Source organism: Electrophorus electricus, chromosome 19 (assembly GCF_013358815.1).
Source record: "Electrophorus electricus isolate fEleEle1 chromosome 19, fEleEle1.pri, whole genome shotgun sequence".
In the NCBI taxonomy this organism is placed as follows: domain Eukaryota; kingdom Metazoa; phylum Chordata; class Actinopteri; order Gymnotiformes; family Gymnotidae; genus Electrophorus; species Electrophorus electricus.
This window is the reverse complement of record NC_049553.1, coordinates 5,770,561-5,797,113: the sequence shown is the minus strand read 5'-3', so window position 1 is coordinate 5,797,113 and position 26,553 is coordinate 5,770,561. Positions and strand designations below refer to the sequence as shown.

The following is a 26,553-nucleotide window of genomic DNA, read 5'->3' as shown; positions in this document are numbered from 1 at the left end:
TGTATAAAAATTGTACTTGTGATATACGGTGGTGAGAGTACGAGATGTTCGAGAGTGGTTGCCATGACACAGACGAGGGGTGATTCTGGTTTCCATGGTAACGGAGGTGGAAGATTTTACAACTGTTAGACAGGTCTGCAGTTTTAAAAGATGTCGATGATAATATTCATAGCAGAGTATACTGTTTACAAACTGTCTTTGTAGATTGTATCGCTGAAACTGTACTGAATAAGTATTTAACAAGACTGTTCTGACCTATGTAAGAAGCTCTCAGTGACAGACATGCATACATTTAAGACCTCGATGAAACCTTTTGGAAAAGGGATTTAAATTCGTTAATCTGACCTACGTCTTTTGCGGTATTTGTCTCAGAACGTTGTGAACAACAGTGGGACTTAATATCCCATATTTTTGAATTCCACCCATTTGTAAACTCAGAAATGAATATCACGACAGAAATTTGCGATCCTAAGACATGCAAGACCACACAGTTTTCGTTTTCAAATAGGAGACTTTTTATAGTTTTTCTTATTTTATCTTATCTTGGTTTACGATGCAGAGAAGCGTTTTCATTACTTATGCTAATGGAGCGAGGTTGTGCTGTATGCGATGGGGGGGGGGGGAGGAAAAAGCAATAGACCTCATTCTCCGTTCTACATTGATATGAATCTCTGGATCTGTGGACACCAGGTGTCGCTAGTTGCAAATGAACCTCCAACTACAGCACATGAGGTTTCTTGGTCATGAAAGTTTTACATGTACATATCATGTGTAAACACGTCATCTTCATCATATACGTCATCATGTAAAGAAAGCATTCAGAAAGAAATAAATATACATATTAAAACATCTTTAACACAATATGAATATCAGCCTATGCATAAACAGCAAAATAAAAAAATATCAAAAATATTCTCTATGAAAATTAATACACCTTGTCATTACATAGGCAAAATGATTACTATAGATCATTTCAAAAGGCAAAAATTACTCATCCATGCTTTGTGAATTTCAGGTATTACTCCGTTTTAAAACCATTCCAAATCTGCTTGTAATAAAAGGTGATCTCTAATCCCACATTTTCAAGACATTTGTTGCTTTTTAATCTATAGTGGCGTTTTCCTTCATTTGCCTTAACTCTTTAGAAAATTAGATAAGCTCTAGCACAACATTGCTTGAACATTCCTAATTGAGAAGGCCAGCTTCTGCAAACATACTGACTTGTTTGCTTTGATGTTAAGATCCAAATTATACTTTCTAGCAGGGTCTTAGGTTGCATTCCAGGCTGTTGTTGCCTAATTCTTTTGCCAACACCTGCATGGATTCAGTAGTATGCTGTTTGACAGTAGACACTGCCAATGTTCTTGTTCTTTGAGCTTCTTATCTAAATTCAGATATGGCAGTGGAATGCTAGTGACTCTGAGGTTGGTTGACTTGACCCATGAAAAGCACAGTGCCTGTGGAATCAAACACGGAGGTTAATACAGCTGTGAATGCACTCCCAACAAAGAGTCTGTCTACAATACCCATCTGACAAACACACCTGTTGGCTTATGCTGGATAAGGAAGAGGAATGGACGGTCCAGAGTGTGGTCCTCTACAGCCATGCGAGAGTAGATGATGGCAGCTACAGACACATGATGCAGACAAGCATAAGTGCCATTTCATTTTTGATGCAATGGTGTGGTGTTTGTTTGTTTGTTTGTTTGTTTGTTTGTTTGTTTTCTCCTTAAAGTATCATTTTAGAAGGGTCTTGTTTGTACCTGTAGCTGAGGAGCCTTCGGTTCCCTCTTCATTTACCTTGATCTTTACTCTCTGAAGGACGTTAGATATGCACAATGGTTCTTCAGCTACAAAAGGAGACTGCACATTAGATACATAATAATAGCTTTTTCTTTGTGTTTACACTCCAACTCCTTAACCAGTCGGGTCTTTTGTCTTTTTCATTTTACTATACTTACTAGTAATGCGGGAGAAATCGGCCTTGGTGGGGTTGAATATGTTGCCGAGACCCACTTTGTTCAGCGTGGACTTAAGATCAATATCTGTGTCAATGGAAAACCTGGATATAACATTAACACAAATGCTTACATTAGACACACTAACTCCCTGACTATGAAAGAATCCATAGCTGTGTCAAGGAGTCCTTTTTTTTACCTGGGTAGCACCAGTTGTCGGTTAACGTTCCTAAGCTGCTCTCTCCATTCTTGAAGTTTGCTGCTACTCAACTCTTTGGTCAGGGCAGACAGTGGCATGTCCCTCTCAAATGATGACACCAGGAGCATGCTCAGCGAGTCCCCCTCATAGGGTACCTCAATGACATCATAATCAACACCGTCTTCTGTAATAAACTCGCCTGGATGAAGAGAAATGTAAAACAGTATTCAACAAAATGCTGTATACTACATAATTCAAAAACAGCTAGGTCATTCACTTATTTGCCATTTTTCAATGAGGCATTCATCTGTCCTTGTGTTGGTCATATTTACCATAGTTGAATTTCTGTGTTGTTCTCATCATTGGCACTGATATAGCACTACCATTAGCTTGGTAGAAAAGCATCTCTTCTGTTAGCTTGGGGTCAAAGGGCATTTTCCAGAGCCCGTGGAAGTGGAGGCCATTCAGTAACACCAAACGTGTTTGCTCACTCAGCACTCCAGATGGCAGAAAGTTTGGGATCATGCCTGAGCAGAGAGGGAGGAGGCCGAACAGAGTTCAGGACAAGTGTAGAAATGGTTACCAAAAACTACATGCATGTAGTTTACTCCTGCACTAAGTCACTAACCATAATTGCTTGAGAATCCTGGGAATTATTCAAAGGTAGTTTGTCACTCAATGGCAACTTTCTAACCTTTCTTTCACTTACAAATAAATGCACGCACTCAAACACACCTCCAGTTCTGTCAGACATCCAGGAGTTGATGACCTGTGTGGCAGTCTCTGGCTGGCCAAAGTCTACCTGGTGAGGCATGCTCTGAAATGCTTTTGTGAGGCTGCGCCGGAAGGGCTTCTCCAGGATCACCTTTCTGTCCACCATCACGCCACTGGCGACCTCTACACCCCTTTCACTGTGCAGTTCTCTCTGGAGAAGCCTCTGTTTTCGTGGCATTCCACGATCTGTGTGGAGGCAAGGCATTATTGGAGAAAACCCATCCAATGGTCAACTTTCACAAATGTGATATGTATGTACCGTTAATCTGTTGTTACCTTGCAGAGAGTAGCCCATATGGTCTTTCAGGGTCTGCAGTGTGCTACCATAGGCCCCCAGCTGAGCCATCCCCAGCACGGAGGAGATGCCATAGGGAGACAAGGCCAGGTTCTGGTCTGGATGGGAGTGGGCAGCTTCCAAGAACACTTGTAGTCCAAAATCTGTCTGATGTTCTTGCAGGGAGTGACCCAGAGCTGACCCGTAAAAGGTGAGAATCAGCAATACGCATAGGCTCTGCATTCTGCACTGGGAGCGGAAGAATAAGAAATGTCAGTGTATTTTCATTGTCCATGTAAATTAAATAAATGATTAAACAAATATTATTTAAAATCTGCCTCCAAGATATATTTAAGACACCGATACAACCAGCATATTAATCTTTATCTTGCCTTTTAGAAACCCTTAATGGAATTATCTATTCTATCAGTTTAAGTTCTATGGCAAAATGAAAACAATTAAAACCAGCGCTTCTTGGCCAAACCTCAAGTCAAGTGTATGTGTTCAGGAGGTGTGTTCTCCTGTGCAAGTTACAACACCCTAAAGTTTAAATTGCGTGCCAAACTGTTTGTTTGCTTACTCTGACTCACCTTTTTCATGTGTTGTGTTTATTCACGATTGTTCTTAGACTGGCCCAATTATATGCACTTTCTTTACAAATAAGAAAATAGTGTGTGAAATCAGTTATCTTCTATAGCCTTACTTTAACATTTTTTTAAAATAAAAAAAAAAAACACATTTTTTTTATGAACCTCCGTGCCAATGCTATACACAAAGTTTGTGGTTCATTTAGTTGGCTGATTACTTCCACCTAGCCCTTAGAACACAGTGGTCTGGACTATCAACCTAAGTTCTATTATATTATAGAATCAAATGGTAGTAATACACACTAATGCTTTAAACGCGACATATTACACCAGCAATAGAAGATGTATGAAGTGCTTTCCAAAAAAGCACAAGTATGTCAAAAACAAGTATAACCAATGTCTACAAATTAAGCAAAAACCAATCCCTACCTGATTGCTCTTTCAGTGATTGAGGCTTGTAGATGTGTTCCCTCGTACTGTCTGAGAGTCTCCCTGCGTTTCGCTGCTATTTAAAGGTCCCACAGCCCCTCCTCTCAAGCCACTGGAAGTTATGATGTCACTGCTGTCTGCTGTTCCAGCCACCCCTCCCCTCCCCCTAACCTTTGTAGACAGTACAGACACAACTGAGTCATGTTTACACAAGTGAACTGCAGATTCTGACATGATCTGGCAGCAAGTAGAAGCTTCTGAGAATGTTTCTTAATTTAATTACAAACCCATTCACTCTTTCCCTCTCACTATATTACACATAGCTCATTCATAGTTCTTACATCTTTGAGCCAGACTAGTGAAAGCTGGCAATTCCAATAATACATGTGAATATAAAGGATACACATTACAGTAATAGTAGCAATTAAATTATTTCTTTAAATAAAATTGAGGAGTTCTATGATCTACTTCGCATCTGGAGTGCTGCTGACTTGATAATTAATTCACTTCCATAATTACATACAGCTGTTAGAGCACATATGCTACATATACTTAAGATGAGATGTAAACTTATGTGCATTTTAATACATCTTTATTACTGTGACTAAGCCAGCTGTTGGCATGATTCCATTCCTTTGTGTCTCCTCATGGTCTAAGATCATATTCAGAGCAACTGCAACTAATCCTTAACATAAGAACATCAGCTATGCTGACTGGTAAGCTCTTTGGTGACACATCCCACCACCATATTTGGTGCTGAAGGGGTAGCAATCCACAACACATGCTCATGTAGGGGCCTCCACTCCCTGGGTTTCACAGATGACTGAGAATGTTCTCATGACAGACTGATGAGAAAAACATGGGGGAGTAATATAAAATGCAAAAACGCTTGTGTGGTATAATGATATGGCAGTGACATATGCACACCTGTACCCTGAGATGTGGAGAGGAGAGGAAAACAGAACTTTTTCTCCTGATTGGACGAAAGTTCAGATGTTCGGGACAATTTTAATACTTTCATTGAAGTCACTTGTTTCAAAATCTTGACAGGTGTGTCAAGTATGTAGATTTTTAGGGACCAGACAAACCCTGCAAGACGAGCTAGACAGGCAATAAAATTCGGTACATTATAGAAGTATGATGTCATGGTCTATTACATTTTGGCCATATTTGTAATTTCTGATTGTTTGCTTCTGTTTTCTGTTGTGGGTTTTTTTTTTTCCCATTTTGCTGGCTCTTTTTTAAATTTATAGGCATGTACCACAAATTTTGCCACCTGATTTATCTTAGAGCTAAGCTTTTTATACAAGCTAAATTTTAAAAATGCCTACATGGGTTGTGTCAATTAATAATTCATTTCCCATTCCTGATATTTAGCTAATTTTAGCTTTTTATCATTACTCCACACATATTCCCACTAAAACTTTTGCATTACACATGAGAGAATGAAGGAATGGAAATTTGGAACCAATATCTAAAACCCAGTGGGAACACCCACCTAATTCACATGAATATGTGAATTCTCTTTGGGTGGAAGGGTACTCATTGTAACCACGGGCAACTATCCAAAGGCAGTTTGGAAACCCCATTAACATAAACCACATTTTGGATGAAAAACAAAGCAACATTCAAACAATGTGTCGCAGCATGGCACCTCCTTCTAGACTCCTCCTCGTGTTTGAGTGGTGTGTGTGTGTGTGTGTGTGTGTGTGTGTGTGTGTGTGTTTGTGTCTGTGTCTCTATCACCACGCTCCTACATCAATAATTGGTCATGTCACAACTGTCCCTAGTTATCATCCTTGTTAGTATGTGTATTTAAAGACCTGTTTGACTGTTGTGCTTGGTCAGTGTTTGACCCAGTGATGTGTATGCTCCTTTTGTGTTAACTGTGCTGTATTATGTGAAACCATCTATTGTGTTTGTAAGCTAATGGTGTTCTTTGTGTTTTGGTTTCATTCTTTGTCATTAAAAAACATTTGGGATTGTTTTGTTTTAAATACGCTTCGCCTTCGCAACCTGCCTCATCTCCCCTGGTTAGCCAATGTAGAACTTTCACAATGCCTCTACTTTCATCATGCTGACACATATCTGAGGCAGGCAAGGGGCTTCAAATGTTTTACAGTGTTTAATGCCAACACACAGTCTGTTCAACATCACTGTGCATAAAACTAATTCCAAATATATTATTAATATCCCTATATAGTGTATATATTAAATATATACATATATATACACACACTGATATGTTTCCTCCCTACACGTACTTGAAGACTGTATTCAATCAGTTGCTGGAAACTAAGGCCTGATTTCTACCCAAAGAGCTGAGCCACAACTCCAGGCTATAGATGGAAGGAACGGTGACACGTTATATGAAAAGTGTCTATATAACACATTCTCATCTTATATAAACGCTGCACAATGAATGTTCATACAACACAGAGCCTTTTATATTACTGTAATATGTTGTTTTATCTTGAGTCCTAGTCATGTAGTATTTCAATATCTAAGACTGAATGGGAGCAGACTTCTGAATTTCATTTAAGACATTCAAATACTATTTTCAGTCAAAATGAATTTTATGTTAATATTAATTAAAAAAAAATACTTATTACTTTGTTCCATATTACTATCATGTAAAGCAAAAACAGTTAATGAATTCTTAATGAATACTAGATGAAGTATTTTTTTTAAGTCACTAGGAATGAGTTATGTAAGTAAAGTGTTACTGAAGAAACCCTATATGACAAGCTACATCAACCATAACATGGGTTCCTATCCAGTCAAGAATGAAATCATAGCCTATGGTATCATAAGCAAATAATCTTTGTGTCCCAAAAGACATCCATGAGCTGAGAGGTTTTGTCTATCAAAGAATGTACTGCAACAGTCCTCTCTTAGCCAAATAAAAAAAAAACGTCTGGAAATAATAAGACCTGATTGCTTTTAGAGAAGGAAGGAGATTTCTCTGCATTCGATTATGCGTTAATTTCCAAATGAGCATTTTAACATTTAGATAGGAAGTCACCAGAATGTCATCTGACAATACTATTGATGCTTTCTTTTGTTGCCATGGAAGACATACCATCCATTTTAACATTTATTGTTTATGGTCCCAGTGAGTAATGAATGATAAGATGCAAGAACAGTGAGTAGAAGACACCAGATGTTGGAGAAAGTTGAGTGGGGGTGAAAGAGCAAAGACCCTGGGGAAAAATGAGAGAGGAGAAGAATGCAAATCATACAAGAGTGTAGTTTGACATTCATACAGACTGAACACATACTTTTGAAAGAAGATAAAATGTGGGTTATCTTCACCTTATAAGGCAATCTACACACACACACACACACACACACACACACACAAAAACAACAACAAAAAAACCCCCGTTATCCTGGTCAGGAAAGGATGAGCAAACAAATGACAGAGCATCAAGGAATCAAAAAGCAAAAGGGCAGAAAGAAAGCAGAAGTGGTGTGTGCGTGTTTGACAGTATGAGAGAAAGTGCAGGAATTCCCTCCTTTACTCAATGGAAAGTGTGTGTGCCCTCTGTGTGCCCTCTGTGTGCCCTCTGTGTGCCCTCTGTGTGCCCTCTGACCCCAACCACAAATATCAGGGAGCAATTCCACATCTGGGAACAATGCAACACAATACAACACCAACCTTAAAGGAGAAATGAAAATAGGAACCACTTACATTTTCTTTTATACATCGAATTTTAGACAACTAAAACACTTTTGTAAGTCACTCTGAATAAGAGTAACTAAATGCCATAAATGTAAATGTAGCTAGTCTATGTCTTCTTGGTTTGAGGGTGAATGCATTAATCCTTGTGCCATTTTGGAATGTATAGCTAAACAAGCACAAAGAAGTAACTAAAATGTCTGCTGGATTTTAAACAATCCAGACTTTTGCTGGGCTTTGAACATATGTAACTTAATTCACCTATTTATTCATTAGATCTAGTGCACATACAACCTAATAAAAAGGTATTTTACAATATTATCACTTGATCACTAGAGGCACCATTTGCCACTACAACTGTGCAACTATAGTGTCAAGTCATTTTGTTTCATTTCACGCTAGTACTACAGACACTTTTAAGGTGTTAAGGTGTTATTTGAAGTTACAGAAGAATTTACTCAAAATTTCCAAACCCCATCTTTCAGAAATAGAGCACGTTCACTGCCCTCAGTGCTCAGGTTTCCAGTACTGCCCTTAGTAATCCACATGCTATTGTAGAACAATGATTCTGCCATTTTTTTTAATGTCTAATCACATTTGACACATTAAATTGTTGCCAAACTGCATAGGCACAGGAAGTGACCAATGGGGAGTAAGCATGGCAGAGGAAAAACATTTCCTGTTTCTCTGCCATCAGAAGTAAAGTATCAAAACAAATTTCAAAGTTAACCTTTCTAACATAACTTTGATAAAATCGGAAGACTCAACTAAAACATATTCCACATATTATACCACATATGATACCATACAATTATACCACACACCATTATAATACACATTATACCACATACCATATTACACCACACCATGATAATACATATTATACCACATTCCATTATAACACATACCATTACACTTCACTTGAAATTACGAGACACAAGTATATAGCAAGTGTGGAATAATTTTCGAAACTAGATTGTGTCTGGTGACTAGCAAGAATGGATTGTTTTGACACACACATTTCGCACATGAGGAAATCCAACAAGAACAAGCTTTCTTTGCTTTTTTTTCTCAAAAAGATAGATCTGGTTGTTGCTTCAGTTCAGGTGAATATAATGTTCTTTCCATGAATAACATATTAAGAACTACATTTAATTACAGCAACATCTTAAAGCATACATTTTGAGAAAGTGTACTAGATGTAAACTCTGGCCAGATGTGAAATATTACTCATAGATTGCTCTTTTCCAGCCTCAACAAGTAATTTATTTAAAAACAAATTCACATTGCTAATACTGACGACCACAGGACAGAGCATAGCCCTTCTTCAAGGTTTCATAACACAGCAGAGTCATAACATGGCAAAAGACTTCAGTATATCAGTATATTTAGTCTCAAACATCTTAAAGAGATATTTCTGGGTAATTGTAACTTAAGCCCAATTTATTGCAATTGTTATGAACTGTCTATTACTACATACAAAAATAACAGAAAACAATTTAGTCACAATATACTTATAGGACAAATTTCAGTATCAAAACCAAACTTTAAAATCTAAAAATGAAAATGTATAGGTCTCTTGAGATTTTTTGCTGTTAAACTGTAAACTAGAATAATTTGTTGTTTCAAAGATGGGAGCACTTTTCCGGTGAACAAACCTGTGGTTATCTGTGGCCACTGTGGCAAGAGAATGAGGTAAAGTGAAAGTCACAAAGGACCTGTTGCAACTAGCCAGAACCTTTTCTATTTTGTTCTGGAGAAAAAGTGCAAGCAACTTCATATAGGTAAGAAACATCATAGTGTTCACATTCTTGCAGTATTTGAGTGTAACAGTTGTCATTTTAATAGAGAATTACATAGTGGTTTATTTTTAAGTTTATTTACAGTACTGACTACTTGTCCTGCTTGATGCCATTGTAAGTTCATTCTAGTACAAGTACACAGAGACATGTTGACATTTTAGCCTGTGGCAATAAATAGTGCAATATGCAATGCAATATACTTATTGTCCATTGTAATTAACCAATCACTACAGATGCAGTAGGTAAAGATTTACAAAATATATACCTTTTATTGAAGCAATCCAAGGACACAGGCAACCAAGAATGGCTAGAATGGCACATAGATTGAAAAATTTGCACTTTGACCTTTTTTACCATTGTTTTATTTCAGATTCAATGTCAATCATCTATATCTGTTTCACTGTGCATTTTCATCATGTAGTGTATCACAGTTCCATGGAAACAGACAGTTACATAACATACCCTGGCTCTGTGTTGACCAGACATGTACATAAGTGAGACAGCAAAGATACACACCTTGTCCCAGACACCCATATACAAAATACTTGTAAAAATATTTTTTCCCTGTGAAATTTTAATGGTGGTATTCCATTACAGCATTCCTATCTTACATTTAGTGAAAAACTAAATCAATCAACTAAATCAGAATGATCAAATATTGAGGTTTATCTTTTAAACTTGGAGTGTGTGTGTGTGTGTGTGTGTGTGTGACTCAGTATTTTCCTGACATGCTGGTATTTCTGAGTCACTCACATGATGGTGTTTGTGTCTGCGTGTTTTATTATCAACAGTAAGAATGTCCTTTGTTATAGTCTGAAACACTTAAAAAAAATCATCTATTTAGAAAGGAAACCCCATGCAAATATAATATGACCTTTGACTTTCCATCAGGTGATGACTATTGTTAAGTTTCTAGGATCTAGGGTCATCCTGCCAACTGCATTTATTAGTACAATGCAAAGGCTGATGACAGAACAGGGTTAGGGATACAATACTCTCGTTCCAAGATGTAATACATATATGTATGGTCTAACTCACTCTCTCACACACACAGCATTTCACATGAAATAGAGTCACTGTCCTTGAGCCACAGCAGTCATGACGGCCTGGCTGATTTTGGGTCTGCCTTCCTGAACTAACCTGTACTAGACGTATCAGGTGTGACGCACAAAGCATGTGAAACATGGCTACACTTGAATTTTACTGGCATTACTCTGTCAAGCCAGAAAAACCGTGTATCCCAGTGGACATCTTTATTAGAATGATACCCAGTAAACAATCACTGTTGTTTGTGGCTAAACAATAAGCATGTTAATATTTTGCTCTAATAATATTTGCTTTAATAATATTGCTCAATATTCCAAGGGAAATGTTCTTACAAAACACACTACTGTGTGTGTGTGTGGGGGGGGGCAATACCCCAAATATTGTCATGATCAACAAAACCACTAAACATGTCATGATTGTGGAAACTGTTTTTTGATGGTTACATGGAACAATGTTATGCCCTAAAATGTTTAAGGTATCAACCACTAGCCTATGTTTTGAACATGTGGGTTTTGCTTTTTTCTTTATATATATTGCTTCTAGGTGACGTTATACATAATTATACATAAGGTTACCTCTATGTGACTACTGTAATGCTTTACTATCTGGTTGTACCATTAAGTGCCTAAACAAGCTCCAGCTATTTCAATTTGATCACATCACTCCTATCTTTACATTGGCTCCCATTAATATTTTGGATCAATCATAAAAATCATAAAATACATACAAAGCACTGAATGGTCTTGCCCCACTGTACCTTAAAGAATTCCTAGTGCATTACGATCTACCACGTCTGCTTATATCAAAAGGTGCAGGCTCTTTACTAGTACCAAGAATAAGAAAATCTACCACAGGGAGCAAAGCCTTTTCCTATAAAGCTCCCACACTATGGAATAACCTTCCTGTAAATGTTCGAGACTCAGACACCATCTCAATATTTAAGGCTACACTGAAAACCTGTCAGACATCTGTACAGTCAGGCATTTTATTAACTACTTCCCATCTTAGGTAAAGGTGTAGATCTGGGGATCCATGGGCATTGGGGGTTTGGTAAACTGAGATGTTATGATGCTGTCACTTCACCTCTCTTTTGTCACTCAAGTGTGTTGACTGAGAGCAGTGGAGTGCTCTCATACCTGGGTTTGCTTCTCGCTGTGGCGGTGGCAGCACAGAGGAAGCAAGAGGCAAGGTTGCCAGAAAGTGCTCTTTATTCTCAATGGGTGAAGGCACAAATGTCTGGCAACGAAAATGAAAACCAAAAGACGAATGCTTGGCAACTCCTCACAAGGTAAACCATTAATGCGCAGCATCCTCCCTACCTACCTGTGGGTTGAAATAGGTGATGTGAGAGACATAGAATAGGTGCGCCGGGTTAGTAGGCAGGTGATTGGGCACGAGGTAGGTGTTTACCATGGGTCTCATGGCAAGTGGGTGTGGTTCCCCTGGGGAGAGGCCGACCCCCCGGGACACTCAATCTATCCTTTGTGCTGTGCTGCCATAGCTAGATCTGATTAGCAGGAGTCCAGCTTTATACACCCTCATACCTGGACATGCCTAATAATCTACTCGCTCTTTCTGCCGAGGCATACCTACTCCTGATGTCATGATGTTACTGAGCCCCAACCCGTTTCAACTTTCATGGCTAGACCCACCACCCCCTGACATCCCCTGTTGTAGCCCACCACACCTCCTCCCCAGCCAATTAGTTCTCCATTGCCGTTGATGGACATTCTCTTGCGGGATGGGTTTTGGACATGTGCACACCATTGGGAAAAGACTGGGACCTCTAGAAAACTGGACTAGACAATGATTGCTTATTTTTTCATTTTATTATTATTTTTTTATTATTCTCTTAAAATTGTTGCTATTGTGGTGACCGTTGTTGACCAGAGGAGGATGGGCCCGCTTTTTGGGTCTTTGTTCCTCTCAAGGTTTCTTCCTCATCTAATAAACTATGGAGTTTTTCCTTGCCACTGTCGCCCTTGGTTTGCTCACGGACATTTGTAATGCTGCTTTGTGGTAACATATGCTGTAAAAAGTGCAATATAAATACATTTGATTTGATTTGATATAGGTGTAGAGTAATTAATTTTGGGCTGTCCACAGAAGACATGTAAGGGGTTTACAGATTGTTAGACTTGGAAAAAGAAGACACTGCAGTTCATATCATTAAGGTATTACTTAATATGGGCAAACATTTGAATTGCATAATGACTCTGAACAAGTGTTTGTATTATATTATGAGCATTTTATCATATATTAATCTAAATAAAATATTTCAAGTATTTCAGTATTGAACTGTGTGTGTGTGTGTGTGTGTGTGTGTGTGTGTGTGTGTGTGTGTGTGTGTGTGTGTGTGTGTGTGTGTTTGTTTGACTAAGGGGTGTTCCCTCAGACACCTCATGCCTAGACATTCATACTATAACCACAAAGTACATAGTGTATCAGCTCTACAGTAAAGGTGTACCTGGAACAAGCAAAATATAAATCTCTAGAATAAGATTTGCATATGCCAGGCACATGTAAGCTTGTGAACTAATGCTTGTGTATCAGTTCTCTCTCTATCTCAAGCATTAGTTCTCTCTCTCTCTCTCTCTCTCTCACACACACTCACACACACACACACACACAAACAGGATCTGATTCAAAAATAGAAGCCCTTCACTCTCCAAAGTGCATTCTTGCATATGATGCATGTTTGTCTCATCATTTCCCGTGTTCTGTTTCCATGTCTCCAGTAAAAAAAGAGAAAGAAAACCCCTCTATATCCACTGGTGCATCATCCCTACAATTCAAATATTCCACTGACAATGTGGGTTTTTATAGTTTCCCTAATTCACAGTTATGTAATGCCAGTTCTACAGGGCAGATACATATACTGCTAAAAAAGCTGACATCTACCAGTGGGGCTGTGAAACTCATACAGACACAAATGTACAAACCCAATCTGAGTCAACTGTAGTGTTTTATGTTATTTCTTCGAGTGCCTGTGTTTTCCATTTTTCTTTTGTTGTAAATCACTGATTACCTCTATAAATGTCTGACTGGGTATGTAAGCTACTTCAGACACTCACTCCACACTTCAGGTGCTTTCTGGGTCTATATTCTTTTAAAAAATGTAAAAGTTGCAGGAATGACAGTCATTCCATATTGTTGTTATTTTCTTTGTTGCTAAACTTGAACAGAATCAATGTACAACTAAACAAGTAAACAATACGGTCAAAAAATGTGTCATATTTTGTTCTCTTCCAGAGCAGTTCATGTAGGCCTAAATACATTAAATTATACTGTAAATGCACCAGAAACATAAAACATGATGGAAACACCAATTTCAACAGAAGCCACAACGTTTTACAAGACATCAGCTGCAAAAAGCATTTGCATGGGTTACAACAATAGTCATTAGGATTCTTTCCAGATTTTCAACATGGCACAGCATAAACCTTTTTCCCGATGACACTACATTTTATTATGAGGGCAATACCTCCATAACATGGGCAAAGGTACTAAAAAATAACAAACACCTTTATATCAAATGTGAAGTGAAATCTAAATTTTGAATATGATCTCCAAAGGCGATTATAATCCTAATGTTAAATATATACTTTGGTGTTAAAACAGACTTCCTGAGTGGGTGAATAAAACACATATGGAAAGTTTTTAACTGAATTACTAAATTTAAGGGTCTAAGTGAGTCATAAATGTCTCCCTTGAGTAGATTTCTGAAAGTATGCTTATGAATAGATTAGGACATTTCCTGAAGTGCAACAGAGAAAGATAACACTGTAACATTCCCGAATGCACCACACTGGAAAATTATGCCATTCTGATTAGTTCCTCACTAATTTGGCCCAAATTACTAGTATGGAAACTCATTCCATAGAATCTAAATGTGCTATGTCTATCTGTTAAAGAAAGACAGACAATACAATACAAGGGCATACACATATATATATATATATATATATATAAATATATATTTTAATGGGAGTTTTGCAACACTACTACCCATTATTACCCATTATTGTTCATAAATGCATTATGGTAAGCCTTCTGCATAGCAATCCTTGAATTTCAAAGTTTCATCATAACTTGAGGACACACATCCCAATGTTGTTTATGGCTTCTGGAATTAGCTGCAGAAATGTCCTCTTGTCTGATAAGAACAGGCTTAAGAATGGTTTCTTTCAGCTTCTTGGAGTGTTTTTCCCCCCAGCATGAACATGTACAACTGAAGAATACAGTTATTAAACTTTAAACTTTTATTTATCCTGAATGCATTTGAATCATTATCTTTGAGGCTGCAAACTTAAGAAACTTTACTATGGAACTAATGCCATAACATAACATTGCTTTAACTTTTAACATAATATTGCTTTAAGAATTACCTAAATATTATCAGACCTCTGACATACATAGAAAAGAATTAGAATCATGAGCCAGGCCTTTAGTTTAGTACATTTCTGTGGGTTTTAGATATGTAGGGTGAGTAAGAATGAATGTGTATGAATGTGTGTGTGTGTGTGTGTGTGTGTGTGTGTGTGTGTGTGTGTGTGTGTGTGTGTGTGTGTGTGTGTGTGTGTGTGTGTGTGTGTGTATGTGTGTACTGATTCAATGACTTCAACATCTGTGATGCAGACTCTTTACCAAAGTGTCTCAAAACATCTGAACACATTTCAGTACTCAGTGTTCAGTATAGGATGTCCAGTGGTAGAAAAAATATGTACATGATTTAGACATGATTATTATTCTATTAGTTTCAGGACTGTGAGAGTTTTGGTTAGTTACGTCGATAGTCACAACCAATGACCATTGGTTTAGACATGTAAAAATTCTTATTAATGTTATTAATTAAGTGGTAGAAGTGTATTGCCCTGCTAAGCCACACAGGAAAGAAAAATTAACTTCCACTCTGTCATGGAAAGCCCCCCGCCCCCCACGAGTCACGTGGTACAGTTTGCCGCGTGCAGGGGGGGGTTCACAATTGTTTGTAGCCACACCCTCCATGATGGCAAACACCTGTACAGGGTTTGATGTTAAGTGTTTGTCTGTCTATTTAAACCCCCGCCTGTGTGTGCCTCATCGTTGGTCATTGTTACTGTTGTCGTGTGTGTGTGTGTGTGTGTGTGTGTGTGTGTGTGTGTGTGTGTGTGTGTGTGTGTGTGTGTGTGTGTGTGTGTGTGTGTGTGTGTGTGTGTGTGTAGCCATTGTTAGCGTGATATGTTGTTGTTCCTGTCTACACTGTTTGTTGTTGTGACGCAAGTGTCATCAATGTTCTATGTCATTAAAAGTCTCACTAAATCGAGGGAGTCTGTGCGTCCTGTTCAGGCCAATGTTACACTCTAGAATTATTTATAAATATTCCAGATTTATTTATTTATGTAATTAATATATGGCCATCTGTAACATTATATATTCTATTTTAATTACTGTAGTATTACAAATTGCTTTTTTGCATTCCAGAGGTGTTAGATTAATACTTGTAATAACTTTGTACAATTTTGAGCACTTCAGAAAAGTTTACTACTATAATGAAGAACTGGTAAACAAAGTCATTATGTGAACCTTATGTTTATTAGGTTCTCATACACACGCATGAACACACACGCATACATATTTACTCACCTTGCATATCTAAAACCCACAGAAATGTGTGACATGTATGACATTTCTGTACATTTCAAGTGCCAGAAATACACAGAAAAGAAAATTCTGATAACTAGAAACTATATTCTACAAATGTTATCTGGACTCCTTGAAGATTTTCAGAACATATGACCTATAATGTTCTCAAATATTTTGTAGAACATTCTGATACCCAATAAAAAACAAACATTCCATTAAAGTTAAGGCATCAGTTACCACATGGAGAGTGGCAAATTATCACATGCCTGACCCATGATTGCTGGGAACAGTTTGAAACTGGCCTCCCTCCAGGACAAGTTGTGTGTAGTTCAGAGGAGCATGAAGTCAGTCATGACTGCTAAAATCTGAACCAATATGAGTACCCTTTGTACTGTAAAAAGTTCAAATTATTATTATTATTATTAGTAGTAGTAGTAGTAGTAGTAGTAGCATTGTTATTATTATTACAATAATAACAATTATTATTATATCCTTTCACATTTTTAACCTGTCAGAGATTCACAGGCTTCCAAATTAATTTAAAAATCATTGAATATTTAGTAGGAGTGTTTATTTTGGCATTAATTACAAAGATTACATTGTCCACGGGCAAGATTATGTGGCAATCATTGCTCACTTGCCAGTCTAATTACTTATTGTTACGGAACGCTCCACCCACCCCCCTTGATGGTAAGTGTTTGTCTGTCTATCTAAACCCCACCTGTGTGTGCCTCATCGTTGGTCATTGTTACTGTTATCGTTAGTGTTATTGTACATGTGTAGCCATTGTTAGCGTGATATGTCGTTGTTCCTGTCAACACTGTCCGTCGTTATGTGAGTGCCACAAGTGTCATCAATGTTTTCTCATTAAACCTCTCACTAAATCGAGGGAGTCTGTGCGTCCTGTTCCCCTGCGGCACTCGGGCCGACGTTACACTTATACTTGCTTACAGGTCTGATGACTTAAGAATATAAAATAAACGTTGAATGTTCACTGGAATTGTGTGGATAACAGAAATTATGGGGGGAAAAAACCTGTGGCAACCTACCACGTCGAGGGCTGCACGCAAGCGGTTGCATTTCAAAACCACGGTTTCTCTGTCTCGATTTCTGAAGATCAAGATGGGTCAGTCAGTATTTCCTGTCCTTAAACACACTTAGTTCGTTAGCTGACTTTGACACTAGCAGTCATTTTGTCATTCCCTGGTGACCTTTTCTGTGTTGGTTTCCCAAACAATGTTTTTGATAATGTTGATTTATACAAAATATTTAAAATTCTTCAGTTCCTTAAAATATCCTACCCGATACGTCGTTTGCTGACTCGACGTCTAGCTAACTAGTGTTTCAGTGATATGTGGACCTTTCAATCAATGTTGACAGGTCCACTTAAAAGTTCCTTACAAATATTGGTTGCCTCTGTTACGCCATCCTCCGTACCCTCAGGTCAATTGAAGGAGGTTCTCTGTTTAAAAAGCCAATAAGATAGTTAGCTATCTTTGACTTCACTTATAATATAACTTGGCCAAATTCACTATGCAACTTGGTTCACGATCATGAACACTTTCATGTTCATTGAATTTTTTTTAATCAATTCCTCCTTTTTGTTGGCAAGTTGGTTTTATTCTCTAGACTTAAGACAGTGTAAAACTGCAAGTTACAATACTTTGAAATTGTTGCTTATGAAATTCAAAATAAATTCATACATATATAAATTGATCAAGTGGCCTGTCTCACATAGTTCAAGCTACTTGTTTGGGGCTTTTGTCACTGCTTTCAGTTAACATATGCTGCCACCGTGTGGATGAGATGACTTGGAAATAATAGTAAGAAACGTACATTACATGTAGGCTAGTATATTTTTGTGTTCTTATAAATCGGTAAATAAGAAGTATGCTTGGCTGTGTTTAAGCATGTTGGGGACTAAAGAAAAATAAATGTAGTAGTTTTTGGCCCAATTATATTATTTTTTGGTTATTAGACCCATTAGATATACTATCTAGCTAGTTAGGGAGCTCCGTATCAAGATGCACAGCATCAGCGAGCGAATAGAATTACATTTTGGTTTATCGTATGGTGACAACTCTCCGGACCGCCTGGCAACGTCTGACCTTGTTTGTTATGTAAGCGCGGGACAAGGGCCATGTTCATGACGTCATCATTTGAAACTAACCATCAGGCGCCGTGGCTTAGTTGGTTAAAGCGCCTGTCTAGTAAACAGGAGATCCTGGGTTCGAATCCCAGCGGTGCCTTTTCGGAACAGAAAGGCATACTTGTGTGAATAGTTCCGCTATGGTACTAACTGCATTTATTAAAACAGAACTAGACATCATTGGTGAATTGTCCACCAGAAACTGCCAGACAAAGAAATGCATTTATTGTTTACAGAAGGAAACAGGTTGTACAAAGAATAACTAGCCTACGTTAAGTGAGCACCATAGAGAATGTTTTTAGTACACTATGACCACCATTTTTGTTAAGTAGAAGAAACAAGAGGTTATTTCATTAGAAATAAAAGTCATTTAATTTAGGTCACTTGGGCATGATGTTATAAATTTGATATTGAATTCAAAGTATCAGTCACTGAATTCATTTTCTATGAAAAAGTCGCATGCTAACCTAATTACATCTGTTTAAGTTGGGGTTTCTGCAGCTGTTGACCTTGTAGATTCTGCACCATCCACTCCTTCTCATTGAGGACAGTATAGTTATATGTCTTGTAGCTGAGCATATGCCGGGCACGGAACACCTTGTTAGACTCATATAGGTTGCTCCAGTATGGGGGAAGGGGCTGGAACCCACCCAGTTTGGCTAGATGCTCATTGTAGGCCCACTGCTCAGAGTCCAGCTTCAGGATGTGCCGGGTGGCCACTCCACGAGCTCGGCGGGCTGCAATATCCATCTCAAAGTCCTTTTCCATTTCCTCACAGGAGGGCAGGGGGAAGGTTCCATTGAGCACAGAGATGATGAACTGGGACTGGGAGGGAAGACAAGATCAGCAAGCGGGAGAGAAAAAAGTTGAAAAATAAGCAAACCCAAAAGGACCGAATAGTATATAGGTGCATCACAATTAATTGTGCAAGTATTTAAGTCTTTATTTTGCCCAATTAAAAAAAAAAAAAAAGACATCAGAATATCCTTTTTCTGGAAAGAAAAGCACCGAACCTTAGGAACCATTTGTCAAACACAAAAAGCATCAGTGCTGGATCTAAAGTGAATGCTAGGTACCAAATTGTGGTTGCTAAGATTTTATTAAAGAAAGATTAAAAACTCCACAATTATGCCATCTCTAATGCAACATTTAATTCACATCACTGTTAAGGTACATAAGAGTTATTTTTAGTCTGCTATCATGGTGGTTATTGTGGCATTAATAATCACAGCTCTCTGGCAATTTCTTATCTTTGCCCAGAAATATAACCGACATTAATAGTGCCTCATATATAAATAGAGATTTTTTATTTCTAAAAGCCCTTAAAGAGGAACACTGTACCAATAGTTAACAAAAAAGAAAGCAGTTTAAATGCCTAGATGTCTGTTTTAAAAAGTAGCCAGTTTTACCATGTCACTTACCTGAACATGGAAGTGTGGGAAGGGGCATATGGCTCGGCAGATGCCCACTACAAAGAGCGACGGGTAGGCAGGAGGCATCAGAAACTTGTAGAGCGGAAAGACCAGGTGGTCTTTCACCTGCACGCCCACCTGCTCATCCAGGAAAGGGAAGGTGAAGTTGTAGCCCGTACAAAATAAAAACACATCTGCCGTTGCCTGCCTCCCATCCTGGAACTCCAGAGTGCCATCCTCCAGGACTCTGGTTACTGGACAAGCCTGCTCCACTCCTGCGGGTAGAGGGCCTGTCAGGCGGTTTTGTCCATGACTCAGGATCACCTATTGAAAGAGCACACAATCAAGCATATGACACAACTAAATATAGTTATTATGCCCATTGTGCTCATTGATGCTCATTAATGGGTCTGCTTTCACAATTCTCACGAAACATTGGAATAGACAAATGTGAAATTCATTATTAACAACACATTGATTCATGCACTGTTATGGTAACATACAACAAAGGTACAGATGAAAAAGTGTGATGAAAGACCTTAGCATTGACACTGGAGAGCTCCATCGCAAGGTCCAGCCCAGAAAGACCAGCCCCCAGGAGCACCACTGACTTCCTGGAAAAGGGTTCTGCACTGCGATATTCATGACTGTGCATTAGCACACCTAAACACACACACAAAAAACCACACACACACACACACACATTCAGAGAGTATTGGTCTCTAAAAAATATATTTTTTGCCCTCCTTCCCTAAATTCTACATGTAAAAATGCAAAATATGCATATGCCCAAAGACACTGATACATGGAGTCTGCATAGTTTCTGGTTATAGAGATTTATTTTTACAAAAGAGGCCCTATATTGTGAAAAAACCTGGATACATTGAAGTGTGGAATAAATCAACATACATCAGCTTGTGATACGCAAGGATGTTTTGACATGCTTCATTTTAGTCTCTTGCCTCACACTTTATGTGGGGTTTGAATACACTCCATTTTGGGTTTAGCAGAACATGATCACATGATCGGGGTCATTACCCTGTACCTTTGAGAGAAAGACTTTATGGCTCAAAGTTCTCATCATGACAGATCTGATTCAAGTCATGTTCCACGAAAACCAACAGCACAGTGCAAAGCCTAATGGAAAATATTAACAGCTGATGCTGATAAATGCCAACCCATAGCACCTGTCATTAGAAAAAGATAACAAAGTATATAAACTTTATATGCTCATATTTTATAACACTGCAGTGTGCTGCAGATATACACATACCTTTGAACTTGTCCAGTCCTGGTATGCTAGGGATGTATGGGTCATAGAAATGTCTATAATTCAAAATCAACCAGAAGAAGCACTTGAGTCTCATTTTAGTTTACTGCATATGTCCCTTGTTTGAGACTCACAATAGTTTCATTTATAGCTTGCTATTTCAACTGTAATTATACACAGTATAAGATGTCAAATATTCTGTGCCGGCCCACTCACTTTATACTAAAAAACCACAATATCAAATCAAGAAATATTTTGTTGGCTATATTCCGTTTTCAAAGTCAAACAATGTGCAAGAGAGGTGGCTATTAATCACCTTCAGAAAACTTTATGCAAGAGCACACTACTCCTTTGAAAAGCAATCAGTCAACCTTTGCCCCGTTCAACTTCTGTCAGCATAACAGAAAATGCTGTCTTCAGATTACCCCAGGCTCACATATCAGGTATATCAAGATCAGCCGGCACATGTTGAAATATCATTTTGTACAGCAAATTACTGTTTATTCTAACGGAGCTTTGTTTACCCAGATGTGATGTGTGCTGAATTTTAAGGAATGTTACAATCCTAAACATGATGTACATACCCATTACACACCATAACAGCATCAAAGGTTTCCTTGATGGATTTGCGCCGGTCTAAGCCATCACTGATATCACTTGAGGTGACGTCCCAAGCCAAACCTTTCCATCCATTCTTAACTTTTATTGGGCTCACTGCATCCACCATGGTGTCAAACTAAATGGGATTACCAGAAGAGCAGTACACGTTTTATAAGGTGCATGGCTTTTCTAAGAGCAATATTTATACTTGGTAATCACACAAATTCTATAAAATGTAGTTATGAATTAAATAGTATTTAACACTCCTCCAGCATGTATATTTTACTATTTTAGAAATTCCTAATAGTTTTAATGAAAGTTTCCCAGGTAATTATTTTAAATCACAGCAATGATTAGGTGGATAATAGTTCAGTTGTGCTCTCTTGATCATGCATTGCACCTTTGTCCACATCTATTATCTATTATATATCCTTAGGACTGGCAGTCCTAATGTGGAAACCATACCTGAATGTGGTCCCAAAGACGGAAATGGTCACAATACTGCTCAAGGTATTTCCGCACCTCTGTGTGATGAACAAATGAAGGGAGATGCTTTGCAAAGGGGAAATCAGGGAATGACATCACCTCTTTGGGAATATTGGTACTGCAACATGAGAAGAACAAACGGTTAAAAGATCTGTTTCTTTGGAGACATTGGCTGAAATAAAATAAATTGCCAATGTTGCAGGTTCACAGAGAAATTAGTGCATTGTTTCCTTTCTGAAACTTAACATTTAATTCAACCTGCAAAAGATCACACTATCTAATGCTAACACAGCTACAGTGGAGAAAGGCCTTCACCTAAGGTCCCGGTACATGCTGCTGTGAATGGGCAGGCCGTTGTCGTAGGATCCCACCCGTTCTTCATAAACCCAAGTCCCTCCTATATGCTTGGTCAGTTCGTATACCACTGGCGGGGCGAAAATGTCCTGGCGAGAGAGGAGATGGCGTGCGGCACACAGTCCCGCCGCACCGGCCCCTATAACAGCGACGCGCAGCTTTCCCAACGGAGACATCCCGACACTGACAAGAAAATTAGTGTCTGCTGATAAAGGCGCGCACAGACTTGCAGGATATTTCAAAAAGTACAGAAGCACGCGTGCGTGCGCGCCGAAGAGGACAGCAGTTCAATTTTCATTTTAAATGCAATTGTGGGCCAGCAGATGTTACGGTCTCTGTTGCATATACTTGCATATATTTTACACGATGCTTAGCTAAGTTAATACGATCCAGCAATGTATAACAACAACCCTTATTTTGAAGCTATTTACCATTGGAGTCCTCATGAGTACTTAGCTGTTACCCCTGGAGAAAGAGTCGCGCATTAAAAAGTAGACGGTTACTGTGCCTGCAGCCTAAATTAACTTTAGTCGATGTGTTGAGCGATGAGATAAATAAATACCCCCAAACTGAATTAAAAGAGTAAACCACTATAGCTTTTCCAACATTTGAAGATGAAAAAATGTTACGCAGAAAACATATTCGTCGCCTACACTTCTTGATAGGAGTCTGTTTACTTACTGTAATCTAAGTCACTGTAAAGTCCGACACGAACCTTGTTGCTGGCAGCGGCGCAGAGGGAAAGCCACTCAATAACCCGCCCATTTATATTTTAAGAGCTTTGACGTCCGTCCAAGCAAACAAGGTCTCGATAGCGAAGGCTGATTAACCCTTTGGCGGAGAGTTTTATGCCTGGTATGTGAATAGTCTATAAATTCATCTAATATTCGAGTTGGCTAGTAACTCAAGGTTAAAAAGAGGCCTTGTCATCGCTCTTGTATTTCGCACTTTTTGTTTGTTCTATCAATATACAAGGCTAAAGGGGAAGAATAGATTGTGCTTGTCTCTATTGCACAAAAGCAGTCACACAGCGGCATCGACAGGTGTCAAATAGAAACTACAAGAACGTCCATAGCCCATTGCAGTGATAGCCTATGTGTAACCTAAGCAAACAGTGATTTTAATATTTGAAAAGCTATTGCAAATGAAAACAACTTGAGTCGAAATAAAAACAAAATATATTTTTTAATACATTGTTCGCATTTTCTCATTTCTGTTTGTGCAATAATTATTCCAACAGATTTTCATTCTTTTTTTCTTTGCAGGTTTATTTATATTTTAATATAATTAGTATACTTATATGTGTTTATTTATATAATTCCCATAGCCTACAGCGTTTATTACAGTAGCCCGAGTATTGCAACCTCGGCAATTCGGTGGATTTGTATTATGTTGTTCACAGAGTGTCTAATTTGAAAAATACTCACGTACTATCTTCAGCAACGCGCCTTTTCACATTTGCAGCTACTCTCAAAAGCAAACGAGAACGCTGCGAGCAGGGTTCGAACCTGCGCGGGGAGACCCCATTGGATTTCAAGTCCAACGCCTTAACCACTCGGCCATCGCAGCTACACATGAAGCTTCCGGTACGATTCTGATAATGATTTATGGTGTTTAAATTGTGCAGTGTGTGAGTTGTCATACAACTAGCGTACAGTGTTCTCTTACTTCTATCAAAAATAAACTATCGAGGTAGCTAAGCATGGGCAACCGTAAATGTAGCTAGTTAGCTAACATACATTAGCAGGTTAGCTAACGTAAATTAAACTAAACAGGCTCAAAGTATGAATGGACAAATTAAATGAATACAGTGCATAGATTTTCAGCTACCGGTATAACTTGTTACCTACATAGGCGACCGCGGTCACGCACTCTGCACTTTGAAAAATCTCGGTCGCGCTGTCTAGACTGAGGGCCCAAGTGCGCGTCTATATTTTGTATTACGGTAGCCAGTTTGTGAAACGATGTAGGGGGAAAGTTTATCGCACTTTCAGTGCTGACATTGAAAATCTAAAAGAAATGTGTTCTTCAGGTTAATTAAACATATCATACTGAGGACGAAAGAAATCATCGAAAGAAAATGTGTTAAAACATATGTAGACAAGTCTAAACATTTGTTGGAAATTCAAACCTTCCCAGTTAAAATCTTTATTTTTAGTTAAGTCCACTATATTTATAAAGATCGCTTTCTTAGATACTCATAAGATTTCCTTATGTTTTTACTGTGAGAAGGTTGAGAAATATCTTAGCAATATTGTGCAAATCGCTAATAATTTCACTAGAGTATATTTTAAAATAGCATAAAATGCACAAATCAAATTATCAATTAACTCCTCTATATTCTTGGAGAACACTTTCCAACATATTCAGAATATGATGAAGTATTTTTACTGTAGGACTTTGGAATCATGGGATGGCAAATTCGGTTCACTATATATCACTACTTGAAGCTCTATAAAATACAAAAAACAAATTGTTATTAAATCTCTTTAGTAGATTCTTGAAGTACACTTACTCTTGTGCCCATGGCACGATTTATAGTCATTTGTAGTGTAGGAATTTGCAGTAATGGGGTAGCAAAATCCTACTAAATGTCTGTTCGGTTTCATATATACAATATTTGAAACTATAAAATGCACAAATCAAATTGTTATCAAATCACTCCACTATATTCTTGAAATACATGTACGCATGGTATGACTTTCATTCATTTTACTATAGCATTTTGGAGTAATGGTACAGCTAGTCTATTCTGTACCATATCTGAACATCTGAAGCTGTATAAAATAAACAAGTCAAATTGTTATCAAATCACTCCACTAAATTATAGAAAGACACTTTCTCATGAACTCATTATAATTATATTAAAGTGTTTTTACTGTAGGAATTTGGAGTAGGAAAATCCTATCAAATGTCTATTCGGTTACATATGTGCAACTTTTGAAGCTGTATAAAATAAATCAAAGTGTTATCAGATATCTTCACTAAATTATTGAATGGTACTTGCTCATCTACCCATCTATGACTTTCAGTCATTTTTTTTTCCTGTTGGAATTTGCAGTAATAGGATGGCATGGGAGTTTGGAGTAGGACTTTCAGGTATGAGCTGGTCTGCGCAAGCCCGCAGATGAGGCCAGGGCCTGATGCTTTCTTCACTTTTTGTTTTTTGAAGAGTTGTTGCACATCTGCCTCTCAGATCCTCAGGGACGGTTGAGTGGGTAGCTGGGTGTTGATGAGGTGTGGATAGAATAGGTGTGTGGTGCCGGGCTTTTAAGATCTTTTGCCATCACCGATTTTGCCATCCCATGACTCCAAAGTCCTACAGGAAAAATGCTTCATCATATTCTGAATATGTTGGAAAGTGTTCTCCAAGAATATAGAGGAGTTAATTGATAATTTGATTTGTGCATTTTATGCTATTTTAAAATATACTCTAGTGAAATGATTAGCGATTTGCGCAATATTGCTAAGATATTTCTCACCCTTCTCACAGTAAAAACATAAGGAAATCTTATGAGTAGCTAAGAAAGCGATCTTTATAAATATAGTGGACTTAACTGAAAATAAAGATTTTAACTGGGAAGGTTTGAGTTTCCAACAAATGTTTAGACTTGTCTACATATGTTTAACACATTTCTTTCGATGATTTCTTTCGTTCTCAGTAAGATATGTTTAATTAACCTGAAGAACACATTTCTTTCGGATTTTCAATGTCAGCACTAAAAGTGCGATAACCCTTCCCCCTACGTCATTTCACAAACTGGCTACCGTAATACAAAATGTAGATGCGCACGTAAGCCCTCAGTGCTTTTAGCGCGACCGATCTTTTGCAAAGTGCAGAGTGCGTGACCGCGGCCAGAGGGCGCTGTTGTTTAACGCCATCGCGAGATCCCTGAGCTTAGCAA

The 26,553-nt window shown here is 38.2% G+C and overlaps 2 protein-coding genes and 2 non-coding genes across 7 annotated transcripts; 1 reads left to right on the top strand and 3 right to left on the bottom strand.

Moving 5' to 3' along the window:
• Positions 1–491: 491 nt before the first annotated feature.
• On the bottom strand, positions 492–4,289 carry serpine1 (serpin peptidase inhibitor, clade E (nexin, plasminogen activator inhibitor type 1), member 1). Of its 3 annotated transcripts, none has more exons than XM_027015599.2 (9): positions 4,222–4,289; positions 3,208–3,454; positions 2,893–3,117; positions 2,490–2,684; positions 2,158–2,356; positions 1,962–2,062; positions 1,764–1,850; positions 1,544–1,627; positions 492–1,457 (listed from the first exon to the last, which is right to left on the bottom strand). In XM_027015599.2, exons 2-9 carry the CDS (start codon positions 3,446–3,448, stop codon positions 1,411–1,413), a joined length of 1,179 nt encoding a protein of 392 aa, XP_026871400.2. In that variant the 5' UTR covers positions 3,449–3,454; positions 4,222–4,289; the 3' UTR covers positions 492–1,410. The 3 variants fall into 3 exon arrangements, with proteins under 3 accessions (XP_026871400.2, XP_026871401.2, XP_026871399.2); XM_027015600.2 differs by having other exon boundaries at positions 3,208–3,449; positions 4,222–4,256; XM_027015598.2 differs by lacking the exon at positions 4,222–4,289 and adding an exon at positions 3,796–3,853.
• Positions 4,290–18,552: 14,263 nt separating this feature from the next.
• On the top strand, positions 18,553–18,626 carry trnat-agu. The gene has a single exon. It is a non-coding gene; the product is annotated as a tRNA-Thr (tRNA).
• An 80-nt stretch (positions 18,627–18,706) lies between these two features.
• On the bottom strand, positions 18,707–23,426 carry zgc:77439 (uncharacterized protein LOC378987 homolog). Of its 2 annotated transcripts, none has more exons than XM_027015638.2 (8): positions 23,330–23,426; positions 22,610–22,831; positions 22,274–22,412; positions 21,793–21,944; positions 21,212–21,264; positions 20,477–20,601; positions 19,948–20,262; positions 18,707–19,351 (listed from the first exon to the last, which is right to left on the bottom strand). In XM_027015638.2, exons 2-8 carry the CDS (start codon positions 22,822–22,824, stop codon positions 18,998–19,000), a joined length of 1,353 nt encoding a protein of 450 aa, XP_026871439.1. In that variant the 5' UTR covers positions 22,825–22,831; positions 23,330–23,426; the 3' UTR covers positions 18,707–18,997. The 2 variants fall into 2 exon arrangements, with proteins under 2 accessions (XP_026871439.1, XP_026871440.1); XM_027015639.2 differs by lacking the exon at positions 23,330–23,426 and adding an exon at positions 23,080–23,098.
• A 709-nt stretch (positions 23,427–24,135) lies between these two features.
• trnas-uga lies at positions 24,136–24,217 on the bottom strand. The gene has a single exon. It is a non-coding gene; the product is annotated as a tRNA-Ser (tRNA).
• Positions 24,218–26,553: the final 2,336 nt, after the last annotated feature.